This window comes from Centrocercus urophasianus, unplaced genomic scaffold (assembly GCF_019232065.1).
Source record: "Centrocercus urophasianus isolate 14NV4802_14NV808 unplaced genomic scaffold, USGS_Curo_1.0 seq_34, whole genome shotgun sequence".
NCBI classification, from domain to species: domain Eukaryota; kingdom Metazoa; phylum Chordata; class Aves; order Galliformes; family Phasianidae; genus Centrocercus; species Centrocercus urophasianus.
The window spans coordinates 4403619-4419088 of NW_024884911.1; the positions used below are offsets into that span (position 1 = coordinate 4403619).

At 52.8% G+C, this 15470-nt stretch overlaps 2 protein-coding genes across 3 annotated transcripts in view; one reads left to right on the top strand and one right to left on the bottom strand.

The window, feature by feature from the left end:
* The window catches only part of ABL1 (ABL proto-oncogene 1, non-receptor tyrosine kinase), a 65400-nt gene extending 56450 nt beyond the window's left edge, over window positions 1-8950 (top strand). For both annotated transcript variants that reach the window (XM_042830527.1, XM_042830528.1), the window contains exons 8-11: window positions 1561-1713; window positions 2297-2386; window positions 2628-2792; window positions 5294-8950. In XM_042830527.1, the coding sequence (XP_042686461.1) occupies window positions 1561-1713; window positions 2297-2386; window positions 2628-2792; window positions 5294-6993 (2108 nt within the window). In that variant the 3' untranslated portion in view covers window positions 6994-8950. The remainder of the gene's footprint in view (window positions 1-1560; window positions 1714-2296; window positions 2387-2627; window positions 2793-5293) is intronic.
* A 2846-nt stretch (window positions 8951-11796) lies between these two features.
* Window positions 11797-12237, bottom strand: LOC122166893 (pyroglutamylated RFamide peptide). The gene has a single exon (XM_042831013.1). The coding sequence runs from the start codon at window positions 12235-12237 to the stop codon at window positions 11797-11799; it is 441 nt and encodes a 146-aa protein (XP_042686947.1).
* Window positions 12238-15470: the final 3233 nt, after the last annotated feature.

Consider the following 15470-nt stretch of genomic DNA (forward strand, 5'->3'; position numbering starts at 1 on the left):
AATAATCTTTGGAATGAGATGAGCAGAAACAGAGAGAAAATTTGATGACGAATGGTTATTGAAGAGCCCTGAGGTGCTGATGATAAGACTAGGCTTAGCTAAATGGAGCTAAATTCTATGAAATCTGACTGCAGAGAATCTCATTCTACTTTTTTATCAGCCTTTCTTTGGGTTTTATATCTCTCCCATAGCTACTGGTCAAATTCTCAGAAGTGCCCGGTGACATACGATACAAGTTTGCAGGACTTCGTCCCAGGGGCACTTTGAAAACGTTACCCCAGCATCTGCTGTGCATTTAAAAGATCAGACAGTGGTGAAGCAGCAGTGAAGTTCTCTGGAGTTTTGAGGAAACGGTGCAGAGAAGAGGCTTTGTTTTGAGGGATCTCATAGGGCATGGCTGACACACAATGTTTTGGAGATGAGGGAGCTGAGCTAAGCATTTCTTCTGCTCCAAGCTGCTGTGTGACGCTGCTGGCCGCGTGGCTGCAGGGAGCCCTGCTGTACTGCAGTGGTGGAGTCCTGGAGATCTGAAAGGAATATTGGGTATCTTTAATTAGGCTTGGTGTGACCTTGCAGAGTGACAGTCAGTGCGGTGGACTTGGGGATCTGATCGGAGCGAGCTGGCTGTCCCCAGAGGTCATGGCTGCTGCTGGCCATGCCAGGGTTTAGATGCTTTTCACCTCGCTGCCCCGAGACAGAAATCAAAGAAAATTGTGCACAGAAATGTCTAATGTAAATTGCCCTTGGTGGTGTTACCATGTAATGTGATGTGATTTCCTTACTTATGCAGAATTGTAATCGCTTTCTCTTCAGTTTAAGACCAGAATAGGGTGACTGAACCAATTACATGCAGGTTGTTGAACTGGTGTTGAGTCTATTCTGCATGGCTGACTCCTGGGTTAGCTGCCTGACCCCGGTGCTGACCTGCATCCCCACTGAGTCTGGGGACTTGAATGCCTCTCCTGTTTCAAGAACCTTTTTGTGCTCTCCCTTTTTCTGCTCAGCTTTCCCTGTGACCAAAATGTCTCACGCAGACTTGGTCCCGTTGGTCGCATCTGCTGAAAATCTGCTCTCACTGCCAGGCCCCTCTTTCCCTTCCAGTCTGCAGCTGAACAAGGGCACCCCAAAAGAACACTGAGCTATTAAAACGTGCCAGTCCTCTAGGGAGAGACTGCAGATGAGAGGAGCTGTCAAACTGAGAGAGAGACTGCAGTGCTGCAGTGAAACAGTTTCAGCTAATCCACTGTGAAGTCTCTTAATTGTGCCTTTAATAGGACTTGAAGGATCTCAAGGCGTTCAGGTTTGAGACAACTGATACATTCAAAATTAGTCTAATTCTATTCTGTCATATCGCAGGAGACTTGTCTGTGCTGACGAAGGGGCTTGTTCCACTGCTTTAACAGTGAAGCTAATGCTGAGCATGGAGTCTGAGCCACTCAGAGCTGGTTTAAGTGTGCTGCACTGTTTAGTGACTGCTCCCACTAAACAGTCTTCTCAAATTTAAGATGAAAACAAGGTTTGTTGATTTTTTTTCTTTTGTTTCTTTTCTGCCCACTGCAGCCTTTGGTGTTCTGCTTTGGGAAATTGCGACCTATGGCATGTCCCCTTACCCTGGGATCGACCTGTCTCAAGTCTATGAGCTGCTGGAGAAAGACTATCGCATGGAGCGCCCTGAAGGCTGTCCTGAGAAAGTGTATGAGCTCATGAGAGCATGTAAGTGTTCTTCAGCTTTGCAAATGCTGCTTTGTGGCTCTTTGGAAACGCAATGAAAGTGGCTGCATCTGGTCAGAAATGAGAAACTCTCTGTTGGTTCTAGTGAAGATGCAGTGCTGTGTGGAGATGCTTGGTTAAAGCTGCTTTCCCCAAAGGATGGAAGCACTGTGAAGCCAGCCATTCTTCCCTGCTGGGAGCTCACAGGCCTTGGGGAGAGATTTGTTGTTCAGCTCAGAGGTTTTTTTTTCCTCCGTTTTCCTGACCGCTTACAGAAAAACTTGTGCTGCAGGGGTGGCACAGGAGGTTGGTGGGCTTCTTAAGGGGCTGGGTGTTGCTTTTCCACCGTGGCTTTTTGGTATGGGACTTGTGATGTGGTGTTTTTACTTCCTGAGGTGCTCCTCCCCTGCCCTTACTTTGGCTCAGTGGTGGTTGCAGGTGCCCAGCACCATTCGCACTGCGTTTCCATGTTGGTGTTTTCTCTCAGCCGTTTTATAAAAAGGAACTGTGATAGCTGGCACCTCCTGCTGTGCCCTAATGGTTGTGTGGTGCTGGTAGGAAGTTCTCAGTGCTGGTGTTTTTGCAGGCTGGCAGTGGAGCCCCTCCGACAGGCCTTCTTTTGCTGAGATCCATCAGGCGTTTGAGACGATGTTTCAGGAATCCAGCATATCTGATGGTAGGTCTGGGGCCCTCTGGGGCTGGCAGTTCCAGGGACAGGGGGCACCTGTGTCATGGACTGTGCACATAGCTCACAGGGGCCTGTGTCTAGATATAACGAGCCAAATGGCTGACCAGCCCTAAGGATCTTCTTCTTTGTGTTGCTTCCTTTCTTTTGTGCAGTTAACTCGGAGCAGTGCTCTGGTTTTTATATTCTGTGTATTACAGTGATCTGTTTTTTTTTCTTCTGTGCGTTGCAGAGGTGGAGAAGGAATTGGGAAAGAAGGGCATGAGGAGTGTAGTGAGCAATTTCCTTCAGGCCCCAGAGTTACCAACCAAGACACGAACATCCAGGAGAGCTGCTGAAAGCAAAGATGCCAACGAGGGCTTGGAGACTGCACATGCTCGAGGCCAGGGGGAATGTGGTAGGTTTTAATTAAAGTCATTATTCCTTCAGGAAACAATAGAAAAACAAAAGGCATGCCCAGGTCTTCGCCTAGGAAAAGCCACGTCTGAAAACAGGTGCCATCTTTGTCTATCAGCACTGTATTTCTGGGTGGCAGGCTGCTGGATTTGCTTTCCTGCGTTCAGAACTCCTTTTATCGCTTATTACAGAAAGGCAGGCTGTTAATCTTGGGACCAGATACAAACATAGAGCATCTGGAAGTGTGAATCCATAGCTGGCTGAGCAGTTGGTGCTATACCTGCCGTTGCTTAGAGAAATCCTAGGAGTTCTTTCAACTTAATGGCAATTGCCTACAGCTCCCTATAGACCAGAGCCTGAGCACAGCCCTCTGGTCACATTCTCTTCCCATTCCCTGGTAGGAGCTATCAGTGGGATCTCCCACAGCATCCGAGCCCTGGGTAATCTGCTGTGTTCAAGCCTCTTTACACTACCACACTGCATAATTTAAAGCAGCACGATTGCTCAGGTTTAGCAAGCCCCATAAGGGAGGTTTCTTCACTGTTTCATCATACCAGTTCTGTGCTTGCAGCAGTGAAGAATATTACTCTTGGCAGGTACCAAATATAATTGCAGCAAGGGACAAAGAGGTATTTACAGAATCTTCCATGAAATTAAACTCTATTCAATCAGTTTCTCCAAGCATTTCTCTTCCATTTTGAGGTAATGAACGCAGTGGTAAGACACTGAATTTATACAGTAGATTTGTATTCAGTTTGCTTGAAAAAGAGCAAGATAAAAACAAAATACAGTGCATGATAAACACACCCTGTCTGACCATACGTATGACTGACCTATTTTGGATGATGACAAACTCACCTAGTGGTACATGTTTGAGAAGCAAATGTACCTTTCAACAAAGAAGGAAAAAAAACAACACAGGGGGAGTGTAAAATGTTGGAAAGGTGTCAGTGACTTAAAGAGAAAAGAAAGTTATTTACAGAAGGGCTCAGGAACGTACTGACTTATGAATTGACTTGTTTTCTAATGAAAATACAAGGAATCTTCTGTTTCTTTTGGAAAAAGATTTAAATATTGAGCACAGTATGCCTGTATTTTTATTGTAACTTAATTAATGCAACATGGTGTTAAGGACCAGTGGTAAATCCAGCCTGCTGTACATGGGAGGCATAATTGCCTAGTTTTGTAAGCTTTGAAGTCAAATAGCTTCATTTAAATACTTAAGGACTTTGAGAGATTCGAGTGCAGCAGGAATAATGTGATTTTAACATTATGCTGGTTATTATTTCAGTCTTTATTGTGAAAAACACATTTCCCATAGAGGTTTCATTGCAATTTCCTGTTCGGTTGTCAGTGTTCTCATAGTCCAGTGGCTGGAAGCTGGTCCTTAATGAAAGCTGCTGGTTTTCCCTGGGTCCCCACAGCTCTGCTGTGTCTGGTCACAGTACAGCCCTGGCCACCTGAAGAGCTGTAGCAGCTCTTCTATTTGTTGAGGTCTACCTCAGTTTACATATGAATGGTTCAGCACTCGGTCCTTTGGAAGCATGCTCTTCTCCCAAAGAACACGGCTGTTTTTCTTCTAACTCTCCCTCCTCAACCTGCCCTCTGCATGGTGATCACCGGTATGTGACTGAGAAGCTGCCTTCTTTTGATCTATGTGTCTGCTTCATCTCCTTTCTTACTACCTACTTGAGCTCTAAATGTATATGCTGCCCTAAAGGCATTGCTCTCTTGAATTAGCATGCCATCTGAGTGCCTGGCCTGCAATGAGACCCCCAGTCAGTCAAATACAGAGACATGCAGGACTCAGTATAAATTTATTATAAACCACTATTCATTTTTAAATACCTCTTGTAAGTGGAGAAAGGGTCACCCCACCGCTTCCTTCTGGAGCAGTCCTGCTGAAGGAGGCTGTTATTCCCACTCCCCTCCACTACTGCGCTGATCTTCGTGGTGATGTGACCTGAGGCATTCAGCTGCCAAGGGAGTCTTGGTTTCTGCTTGTGAAAGAGTTATTTCCATTCCCTATGAAGAATGACATCAGGGAAGGAGGTTAGCAGTATCAGAAGCTAAAAGAACAAGGGTGGATTACATAGATTTCTTATTAATTCAGAGGGTCAGTTGTTCTAAAGGCAGCAACCTCACAGGGACTGAAGAAGCAGCCTCATTATATTTGTCTTCTTCTCAGTATGAAGTTCAGACAAAGTCTCTAGATGCGAGGATGGGAATCTGAACGTAAACAGTTTGTGGTTGTATGTTGCTCCTAGTTGCTCCAGAATCCTACAGGGAGCGTAGTTTGGCAGGTGAGTGTGTGGGGCATTAGGGATCACGTTCAGTCTGGGCTTCAGTGTAGCTGTACTTGCATTACTCCTGGTCCGAGGGTGGTTTTCTTTTCAGAACCTGCACCTTTTGGAGGTGCTGAAATGCTTTAGATCCTGGAAGAAAGCAGCTTCTCCTGGCTGTTGAAGCAAAGCTCAGTAGTCTCTTTTCTTTCCCTTGCAGACCCTCTGGACCATGAACCTGCTATTTCTCCTTTGCTGCCACGGAAAGAGAGAGTGGCCCTGGAGAGCAGTTTGAATGAAGATGAGAGGCTGCTTCCAAAAGACAAAAAGCCCAACCTGTTCAGTGCCCTTATCAAGAAGAAGAAGAAGACTGCCCCTACCCCTCCGAAACGGAGCAGCTCTTTCCGAGAGATGGATGGCCACTCGGACCGCAGGGCGGGTGGGGAGGAGGAGTGCAGGGATGCTGGCAATGGAGCTTTCATTGCTCCTCCCACAGAAGCAGCTGACCCCTCCAAGTTCCAGAGCCCAAGCAACGGGGCTGGTGTCACCAATGGGGTTGTCGCTGGGAACTCTGGGTTTTTGTCTCCCCACTTAAGGAAGAAGTCCAGCACGATGAGCAGCAGCCGGGGGGTGTCTGGTGAGGAGGAGAGCAGCTCCAACTCCAGCAAGCGTTTCTTAAGGTCCTGCTCAGCCTCCTGTGTGCCCCACGGCGCAAAGGACACGGAGTGGAAATCTGTGACTCTGCCTCGGGATCTGCAGTCCACAGGACGCCAGTTTGATTCCTCCACTTTTGGGGGACACAAAAGTGAAAAGCCAGCGCTGCCTCGAAAACGGGCCAATGAGGCCAAGACTGACATTGCTGTCAGGGGGACGGTGACCCCCCCTCCACGGCTGCTTAAGAAAAACGAAGAGACCACTGATGATGTGTTCAAAGATGCGGAGTCGAGTCCTGGCTCCAGCCCGCCCACTCTGACTCCAAAACTTGGCCGTAGGCAACCCGCCGTCCCCCCTTCCTCCAGCGTGCTGCACAAGGACGATGGAGTCAAATCCAGTGCCTTAGGTACCACTGCGACAACGGACCAAGGTTCTGCTGCCAAACCCAACTCTGCTGCGTTTGCAGGTGCCAGCAAAGCTTCTGTCGAGGAGCCGCGGCTGAGGAGGCTCAAGCAGACCTCAGAGTTGGCAGGGAAGGACAAAGGGAAGTTATCGAAGCTGAAGCCAGCCCCTCCGGTTCCACTGTCTTCATCCTCTGTTGGCAAGCCTGGAAAAGTATCTCACAGTCCCAGCCACGAAGCAGCAACAGATGTGGTGTCTGGTCCTAAATCCAAACAGTTGACTCAGGTTGCAGATGCTGTGAGCAGTGAAGCTGTCAAGCCAAACCAGTCGGGGGAAGGTGTGAAAAAGCTAGGGATCCCTTCTGTACCAAAGCCACAGTCCTCTACAAAGCTGCTGATGAGCACAGCAACCTCAGCTGCCTCTTCCTCATCTGTACCCTCTGCCCCGGGGGGGGACCAGCCATCGTCCACGGCCTTCATCCCTCTCATATCCACCAGGGTCTCTCTGCGGAAGACCCGCCAGCCCCCAGAGAGGATTGCCAGCGGCGCCATCACCAAAGGGGTGGTGCTGGAAAGCACCGAGGCTCTACGGCTCGCCATTAGCAAGAACTCTGAACAAATGGCCAGCCACAGCACTGTCTTGGAGGCTGGCAAGAACCTCTACACCTTCTGCGTGAGCTACGTGGACTCCATACAGCAGATGAGGAACAAATTTGCCTTTCGGGAGGCCATCAATAAGCTGGAGAACAACCTGCGAGAGCTTCAGATCTGCCCAGCGACGGCTGGCAGCGGCTCTGCGGCCACGCAGGACTTTAGCAAACTGCTCAGTTCTGTGAAAGAGATCAGCGACATTGTTCAGAGGTAGCAGAAGCCAGGTTGGGAAAAAAAATAATACATCACAGTGGGCCAAAGTCAACTGTGGAGAGAGTAACAGCATGTGTGGACTGACCAAGGACTGGGGCGTTTGGGTCTGGGCTGTGCGGAAGGCGCAGACTGTTGATGGACGCCCCAGCTCCAAAGAGCAGGGCTGTGCTCAAGAGGCACTTTCACCCTCTTAGCCCAGATTCCCTGTGTTTCATATACTTGTAATCGTCTTATCTGTGGAGTTCCTGCCTTGTGGACTACGAGTCTAAGTGCTGATGTCACGTCATGCCTTTTTATTAATATTTTATTGTTCTGGACAAAACGTTAAGACTGAAGCCAGACTGATGGACGCTGAGATGCCATCCTCCTCAGGAGGACTTCCTACTGCGTTCTGCCCCTCCGCCCCACTGTACACAAGGCTGAGTGTCTGAATAGCAATATACCTATTGCATTTCTTGGGAGAGCTGCAGCATGCATCCCTGGCCCGAGTCTGACATTTAGCCTGGCATTCATGCGACAGATTTGGAGCCTGAGAGAGGAGGGGGGGTGGGAAGTTGTTAATGTGACTTTAAAGAACGATAGAATGCTACAAGTGATGTTTACTCACATTCTTCCTATGATTCCACCTGCTGCCCTTTGTATCTGTGTTTTCAGCTTTTCCTTGATGCTGCTGAGCTCAGCTGAGCTGCCTGGGTTCAAACTGTCGCAGGCAGCACCCACTGATGCAGCAGCATTTGCAGATCTCCCCCGGTAGCACTAGAGGACTGGCAGAGGGCTGAAGAAGGACGCTGCTGGCGTTATTCAGGCTGGTGCTCGGGGCAGGGGGTGGCAGAGGAGGTGTGGGAGCAGCAGGCGGTGCTGAGCACAGCACTGCTCTGTGGGTGACAGGAGGGGATAGCTTGGGCCGAGTTCAAAGATACCACTGTGCCTGCAGCAGTTGCTTCAGTTGAGCTTGCGCATCGCCGACGGGCAAGAACTGCTGTTTCTCTACTTGTATTTGCAGCCTTTTCTGTTCTGTGGGCCTGGCTCCTGTGCTCCTGTTGAGACTGGTGCCCTTCCCTTGCCATGCCAGTGCCAGCTCCCTGTGGAGAGCTCGGACGCCGGTTCTTGGGGTTGGAACTGTCATCGCCTTCATGGCTGTGTGGCTGCACCCGTCGTGTGAGGCTCTGTGAAGACTGCAGCCACCTCTCTTTGGGCAGATCTCCCAAGGAAACTGCCCCAAAATGATGACAGCAAGGCTGCTGGGCTTCCTGCCCACGGTCCTGTAACCTTCCCAGCTGATGTGACACAGCTGGGGACTAACTGTGACCTGTGACTGTAGTGAAAAAGCAAGGTTTAGGGCTATTAACAGTGCAATTTAACTTCTTAACAGTTCCAAACAAGAGAAAAAAAAAACATATTTTCTGTGTCCTGTTCCCCGTAACTTTTGTGGCCCCTCTTGTGTATCTTAAACACTGATTGCCTTCAACTGTATTTTATGCTGTTCTCTTTGGAACTGACGTTTTGTATATGATTTCCAGTAGTTCCCTCTGTGTGTTCACGCCGTTCCTCGCCCTCACAAACAGCCCTGACTTAACCCATGACAAATGTTTAAAAGAAAATACACACTTCTGCCACAGGCTGCCTTTAAAAATGTAAGAGAAAACAAAACACCTTGGACTGTCTCTTTCCTGGAGGTACTGTTTTTACTTTGATAACATATTGTGCCACTATATTATACATTTGTATCTCGTTATTACACTACTTTTGTAGACTTGTCTTTTTTACAGTGTGTAAATAGCTCTGTCCTTCATCTCTGCGATACTTAAGGGGGTTGTTTCCTCTTTAATTTGGTCCAGTACAGATTGTTTCTGTACATGACTTTCAATTCTGCCTCCTCTCTTTCTCTACCTTTTTTTTTTTTTGATTCATTTTTTATTCCGGCCTCTCTTGCGTAGTGTATTTAAAAATAAATCAATGTTGAGGAAAACCCGTGTTTGCCTGTTAACAAATGTTTTCAGTGCCAGCTGCCTCTGCTGAAGGGCACCTTTGGGCAGGGGGGGTGGCACTGAGGTTGGTATTGGGTGCCAAGCAGTGTCTGAAAGGAGATGCTGTGCCTTAAGAAATGAAGATAATAGAATTGCTAAGGCCAGAAAGACCACCAAGATCATCCAGTCCAACCATCAGCCCGAGATGCCAGAGGGCAAAGCAGGAAGAGAAGGAAGAGAGGGCAGGTGGGAGCGCTGTGCCCCAGGCTCTGCGGTTGCTCGCTGGTGGTTTTGGGTTCCGTCCCAGGTCACCCCGTTTCTGACCCCCTCATCAATCTGCACTCTGAGCCCCAGCACGGGGTATGGGAGCTCAGCAGGAGCCCTGGCTGGGGTTGTGTGGGGCTGGATCCAGGCTTGAGGATGCTGAGAGCCTGTAGGCTGAGATGGAGAAGCTCCGCCTGCATGGGGTCCTTCCTGGGGATCCATCCCTGTTTGCTGGGTTGGTCTGCTGGCGTGGGAAGGCAGAGGTCAGTTGACCCAGCTGGGGAAAGCCCTGGGATCTGGAGTTGGGAGTGAAAGAGGGATTAAAGGCTAAATTTAGCCGAGTACAGTAGGAGTTGATTTAACAGATCGATGCATTTAACAGTTTGATTGCTCCAATTTTCAAGGCTATTGAGCTTGAAAGTGAGAGTGCTCTAGGGGAAAAATAGCTGTGTTTGTGTTTTTGTTTTGCTTTTTGTGCCTTCGAAATTACCATGTTCACTCTTTTAAGTTTCCCTTTAATGTCATCCTGCCTTGTTTTTTGAGTAGTTGCTTGTCATAAGATGGAAAATGTGGTCAGTGTTTTGTGTGCAACTATCTTTCCCCAGCTGGGTTGGTGCTGGAGATGTGTGAAGCACTGCTCACACTGATGGGTGCAGCTCCCTGCCTGGCCCTTGGATGTGCACTGATCCTTCCACCTCTGCTGAAGGTCCCATCAGTGCTCAGTGATGCAGGGATGCTGTAGCCCCTTGTTAGGAGTCCTTTGGCCGTTCTTCAATCCGAGCCAAGCACCCACTCGTGTCTGGGAGCTTTGCTGTGCCTGCTGTGTGCCGGCAGCACAGAGGGATGAGGACAAACCCAGGTGATGGGATCCTGGTTGGGGGTTCCTGGTGTCCCTTGGTGCAGCCCCTTCCCCACCACCCACTGCCCAGAGCACAGGGCCATCTCAGGACGACTGTGGGCACTTGTGCAGCTCTGCCCCAGGTGAGCACTGCAGCAAGCGTTGGCTTTTGCTTTGAAACAGCATAGAGAAAGGTTGTGCCTCAATCAGAGCCTCCCTTACTGGGCACGTGGCTTTGTCATGCTGTTCTGACCCCGTTCCTCTTTGGGATGATGAGCCCGCTCCCAAACAGTCCCCTTCCTCTCCTCCCCTCCCTCCCATTCCAGCACAGGGTAAAATTGATCACTGCATATTTATTGATGTTACGAACACTTGGAAAAAAAGGAGGACGAAAGAAATGTTGCCATAGAAACATCGATAGAGCCTCCCATCCCCAGCACTGAGGGAAAGCAGTGTGCCCACAGCCCTGTGCTGCTGGGGGGCTCCTGGGGAGCAGAGGAGAGCTCAGATTTGGGGGACCACACTCAGCCCCCCCCTCCATGCCAAACTCAGCACCACCTGCATCCCTGCAAACCCCAAATCCTACCCCTCCCACGCCCACGCTCCCTGCTCTGTCTGTCCATCTGTCTGTCTGTCCATCCGCCCTCCCACACCCCTGACCCATGGACCCCTGTCCCCCTCCCTGCAGCCCCTCCAGCCCTGCTGCGCCCAGTGCTCTGTCTGCTTGATGGATGTTTCAATGCACCTCTTGGAGGCAGATTTCTTTAATATATATGTTTTATTTTTTCCCCGCCCGAGTCCTGACGCAGCCTTTGGTTTTGAGGGTGCAACTCAGCGCTTGCAAATAATTGCCCTGCCGCACTTCTGCGCCTGCACTGAAACAGGAGCATCGTTTGGTGCTGAATTTCCTGAGCGAGGCAGCTGGAGCTGGGATTGCCGACAGCTCGGCCTTAGCAGGAGCACAGGGCAGTGTTGGCATTGGCAGTGCTAAATCTGCCTGAAGGAGAAGGCAGAACGGCTGGGGCTGCTGGGGGGCTCTTCTCCAAACTGCCTTTGGGGAACCAGAGCACAGGGTTGTGGCAGCCGGGGCTCTTCCAGCCTCTCTGCACCAGGTGTTCCTGCATTGCTGGGCTGGATGGGAGAATGTGGGTGAGGGCAGGAGGGAACAGGGATGCTGGAGGTCAGTCAGTGCTGTGCCGCCCGCTGGGGATGGCTGCATCGGGTCGGTGCGGGGCAGGTTTGCGTGCTCTCATGTGGATGTCTTAGGGGTAAGATGTTCTCCAGCCCCGCTGCCGTGTCTGGATTGGCACGTAGGAGCTCACTCATGCAAGTGGCAGTGTGACACTAAGCAGAATTTGCTGCCGGAGGGGCTTCTCATTAATAGGAAGGAGAGCGCAGAGCGCTGCTCCACACCCACGGCCGTGATTGGGCTGTCCCCACGGGGACTGTCACTGCAGCATCACCCCCTGCACTGCACCTCCCTCTATCTTTAACAGCAGTCCCAGCATGGCACGCACAGCTCTGGGACCCGGCCAACACGCCGTGTCCCCAAGGAAGGGATGCAGGGCTCCCTCCTCTTCTTCCATCTCTGAGGCTGGGAGATGTGGGGCAGGGCTGAGTGCAAAGCAAACGCGGTGCCTCCCCTCCCCAGGTCACCCCGGCAGCCACCCCGCAGCTTCCTTTGCTCCACGGCGAGACATCGGGAACGGTGGGGATGCAGCTCACCCCGCAGCCCTCACCTCCCGAAACGGAAGGCGAAGCCACCTTTCTTCCTGCTGTAGCCATTGAGTTCCTCAGCCAGGTCCCCCAGCGTGCCGCCACCGCCGCGCTTCTCTGAGCCCTCCTGCCGTCCCCGTGGGCCCCTGCTGTGCTGCTGCCCGTAGCCCCGCAGCACCCGGGCGATGCCCAGCAGCGTGCCCAGCTCCTCGCTTCGCCGCCACGTCGGGGCTGCCCACCCACAGGGACCCGTGGCCTCAGCCACCGCTCCTCGCCAGCGTGGCTCCAGCACATCCTCGGGGTGTCGGGGCTCGTGGGGTGGGCAGCAGGCCCCCAGGCTGAGCAGGATGAAGCAGGACAGCGAGTAGGATGCTCTCATCTGGGGGGACACAGGGAGGGAGAGAGATGGCAAAGTGCTCAGCATCCTTGGGGGCATCAAGGGCTTCCTCCCATGGAGCATCTCTCCTGTGGAGCATCCCCTCTCTGTACCAGTATTGCTATGGGGCAGATACCCATGTATGTGCTGCAGAACCCTTAAAGAAGCAGGAAAACCCCTCCGGCACCCCTACAAACTCTCACTGAGCTGCTCTCCCTGCATCTTTTCTCCTCCTGACCTCTCTCTTCCTCTCTACGAGCCTGCAGTCCCTGCTCTGGTCCGCTGCCAGGCCTGGCACGGTTCGGGTTGGCTGCGCGGGGCTGTTAGCAGGGCAGGCTGATGGGAGCAGCTGATGGGAGCTGCAGCCGCGTGCTCCTCTTAGCAGCACTGCAGGGAGGGCTTAAGTGCGTTCACCTGAGCAGTGCTCAGCTCTGAGCGCTCAGGTGCCACCCGCAGCGCCCCGTTAATGCGTGCAGGGGAAGCAGCTTGCAGCCATCGCTCTGCTTTATGGGGCTGAGCGGTGCCTGGGTGACCTTGGGCAGCTCTGCAAAACTTCAGAGAGGGAGAATGGAGTTTTAATTTATTATTATTATTATTATTTTTTTTCAGGAGATGCTGCCTTAAAAATTGCTGCTGGTGTTGGGGGATGGGGCACCTGCCCCCATCTGGGTGCTCTGCTCTCCTGCAGACCCCTCTGAGCCCAAAGCACTGTGGGTCCCAGCTCCCCTCCCGCTATGGGCTTTGCTTTCCGTGCCTCCATCCCACCTTGCCCCTGACCTGGGCACTCCCAGCACAAAGCCAAACACAGGGAGCGCCTTGCCCTGCTCCAACCCCATCCCATCCTGGGGTGTTCCCTCTCCTGCAGCCCAGGGATGTCTCTGCTGTCCCCATCACTCACCTCTCTGCCTTGGGCGATGCCCAGCTCTGCGCTGCCCTGCCTGCATCCGGGCTGAGCTGGCCATTAAATACCTGCGGGTGCTAATTGCCTTCTGCCGGAGGCTGGGCTGCTGCAGGGAGGTGGGGGGACAGAGGGGATGGGGCTGGCCAAGCCACTACAACAGGGTTAATGAGCCACCTTCATTTGTGGCTTCGTTTGGAGGAGAGGCTGAGCAGGAGCCGGTGCTCTTGGCTTGGAGCCAGCGGCAGTGACGCCGGTTGGGGACACGAGCACTCCCACCTGCAGCGCGATGTGAGCCTGTCGTTGCAGGTCCAGATGGGTGTGCAGAGCCTGCAGGTGCTCCTGCACTCCTACACCCACTCAGGACCCATCCCCACACAGAGAAGCCCAACTGTTCCCACCCTGCCTGGCCAATGCTTACAGCCCAGCTGGTCTCCAGCGCCAGGCACTTGGCTGTCACCTCCCACATCTTGGGATGGGGCTGAGCAGTGGTTGAAAGGAGCTGGGACCCCACTCAGCGCTGTGCCCATTGGCACATTGTGGCTTTCCCCTGGGTTTGGGTTCCCCATGGGGTTCCTAAAGGGCTGCCAGCTCCCTCTATCCTTCTGGTGGTGTCCCTGTGCTGTGACCATAGAGGAGAGCACACCAGTAACGATGAGTTCCTTTTATTAAGGAGTTCAGAAAGTCCACATGGACAGCGCTGGACACCACTCACACACAATGGAGACCTCACAGCACAGCACCACGACGCGACGGCCGCGGGGAGGGACATGGCCGTGCTCCAGGCCTGGAGCCGTACGCCTCCCCTCCAGTCCCCAGCACCAGACTGCAGCTGTGCCGTCCCCTGATGTCCCCATGGCCACCCTGGCGAGGTGGCACTGGGAGTGGGTTCATGCCAGCCTGGGGTTACTGAGTGCCATGTGCACTCCCAGCACTCATCCTGGAAAATCCATCATCTCGGGCTGTATGGAATACCTCTCGTGCAACGCGAAACGAACTCGTTTGGGAGTCCTGGGTGGGAGGGGCAGGACACAGGGAAGTGCTACCAACACACTACAACACCCCATTCCTGTCCATTCAGAGCTCAGGACCACAAGGACCCCACACACGGGCTCTGGGTCGTTCCTCCCGAAGGCAAATGCTATATGAACCAGCTATATGAACCCACCGAAATCAATGAGCTAACAGCAAAGGTGGGCACGGCCCTGCAGACCCTTGGGGTGCAGTTGGGGGGCTGCTGCCCTCTGTGGGGTGTTGGGCCCCCCCAGTGGATCTGGTTGGATGTGAGCAGTGCAATGTCTCTGGCTCAGGGTGGTCCCAGCGCATCGTGTGTCTCCGGTCCCCGTGGGGCAGAGGGATGGAGAATCGCCCAGATGGAAGCACTCATCCAGTGTGGAATGAGAGCAGGGGAAGGCTTAAAAAAAGGAGCACGTCGAGAAGTGCAGAAATGAACCTTTGATCTCACTGTGCTTTGGGTCCCCGCGCAGCACAGCTCTGGGTCTGTCCTCCCCTCCTCGGGGCGCTCCAATAGTTCTCCATGGGGTTGGGGTCTGTTGTGGGGCTGTATCCTCAGTGCTGCGGGAAATGATGCAAAGGTGCAGGGGGTCCCGGCTTCCCCTCCCCTCACACCAGCTTTATTGGTGTTGGTTTTGGACAAAAGCACCCATTGAAGTCCTTGTAGGAGCCTTTCCCGTTCCTATGGGGCCGGGGCTGCTGCACCCCTCAGCAGCACAGTGCCTGGTGGGCTGAGGATGCAGCCCCGTTATCAGCGCCCTGCAGATGCTAAGCCCCACTCAGGGCTGCTTTTTGCAAAACCTTAATGGGATTTGAAGAAACGAAAGGCTTTGAATATCTGCAGGTGCAGAGCCAGAGCTGGAGCGTGGCTCATCGGGGATGGAAATGAATGCGGGTTGCCGGGCGGGGGGCCCTGTGGGGGTGCTGCTGAAACAGAGGGCAAGGTCACAGCTTCTGGATGGTGAAAACCCATCATGCATCCGGGGCAGGAGCTGTGCAGGGAAGGCAGAGCTGTACTGGGGGTTGTGCCTTCCCTGCTTCCTCCTTTTCCTCCTGCTCTCTGCTTTGCTGATGCCACCGCACAGCTTTGTGCCATGCTTGGCTGTGGGCATCCATCCCTGCAGCGCTGTGCCCATGTGCTGTGCAGCTCCACGAGCAGGGGCAGTGAGGTCTGTAGGTGTCCCTTCCCCTCTCGGAAGACAGAGAGGAGAATGTTTGCAGAGAAGGAACCACTGGCACTCGTGTGAGCACCAACCCAGCAGAGCCCTCCCTGTCCTCAGTAGCACCGTGGGGGCTCTGCGCCCCAGAAATGGTCTCCAGCCCCTCCATCCCCTCCCCTCCTTGTGCACTGCTCCCCAAGTCCCCACTGCACCGCGAGCATCCGGTGTGGCCCAGGGAGGGGACG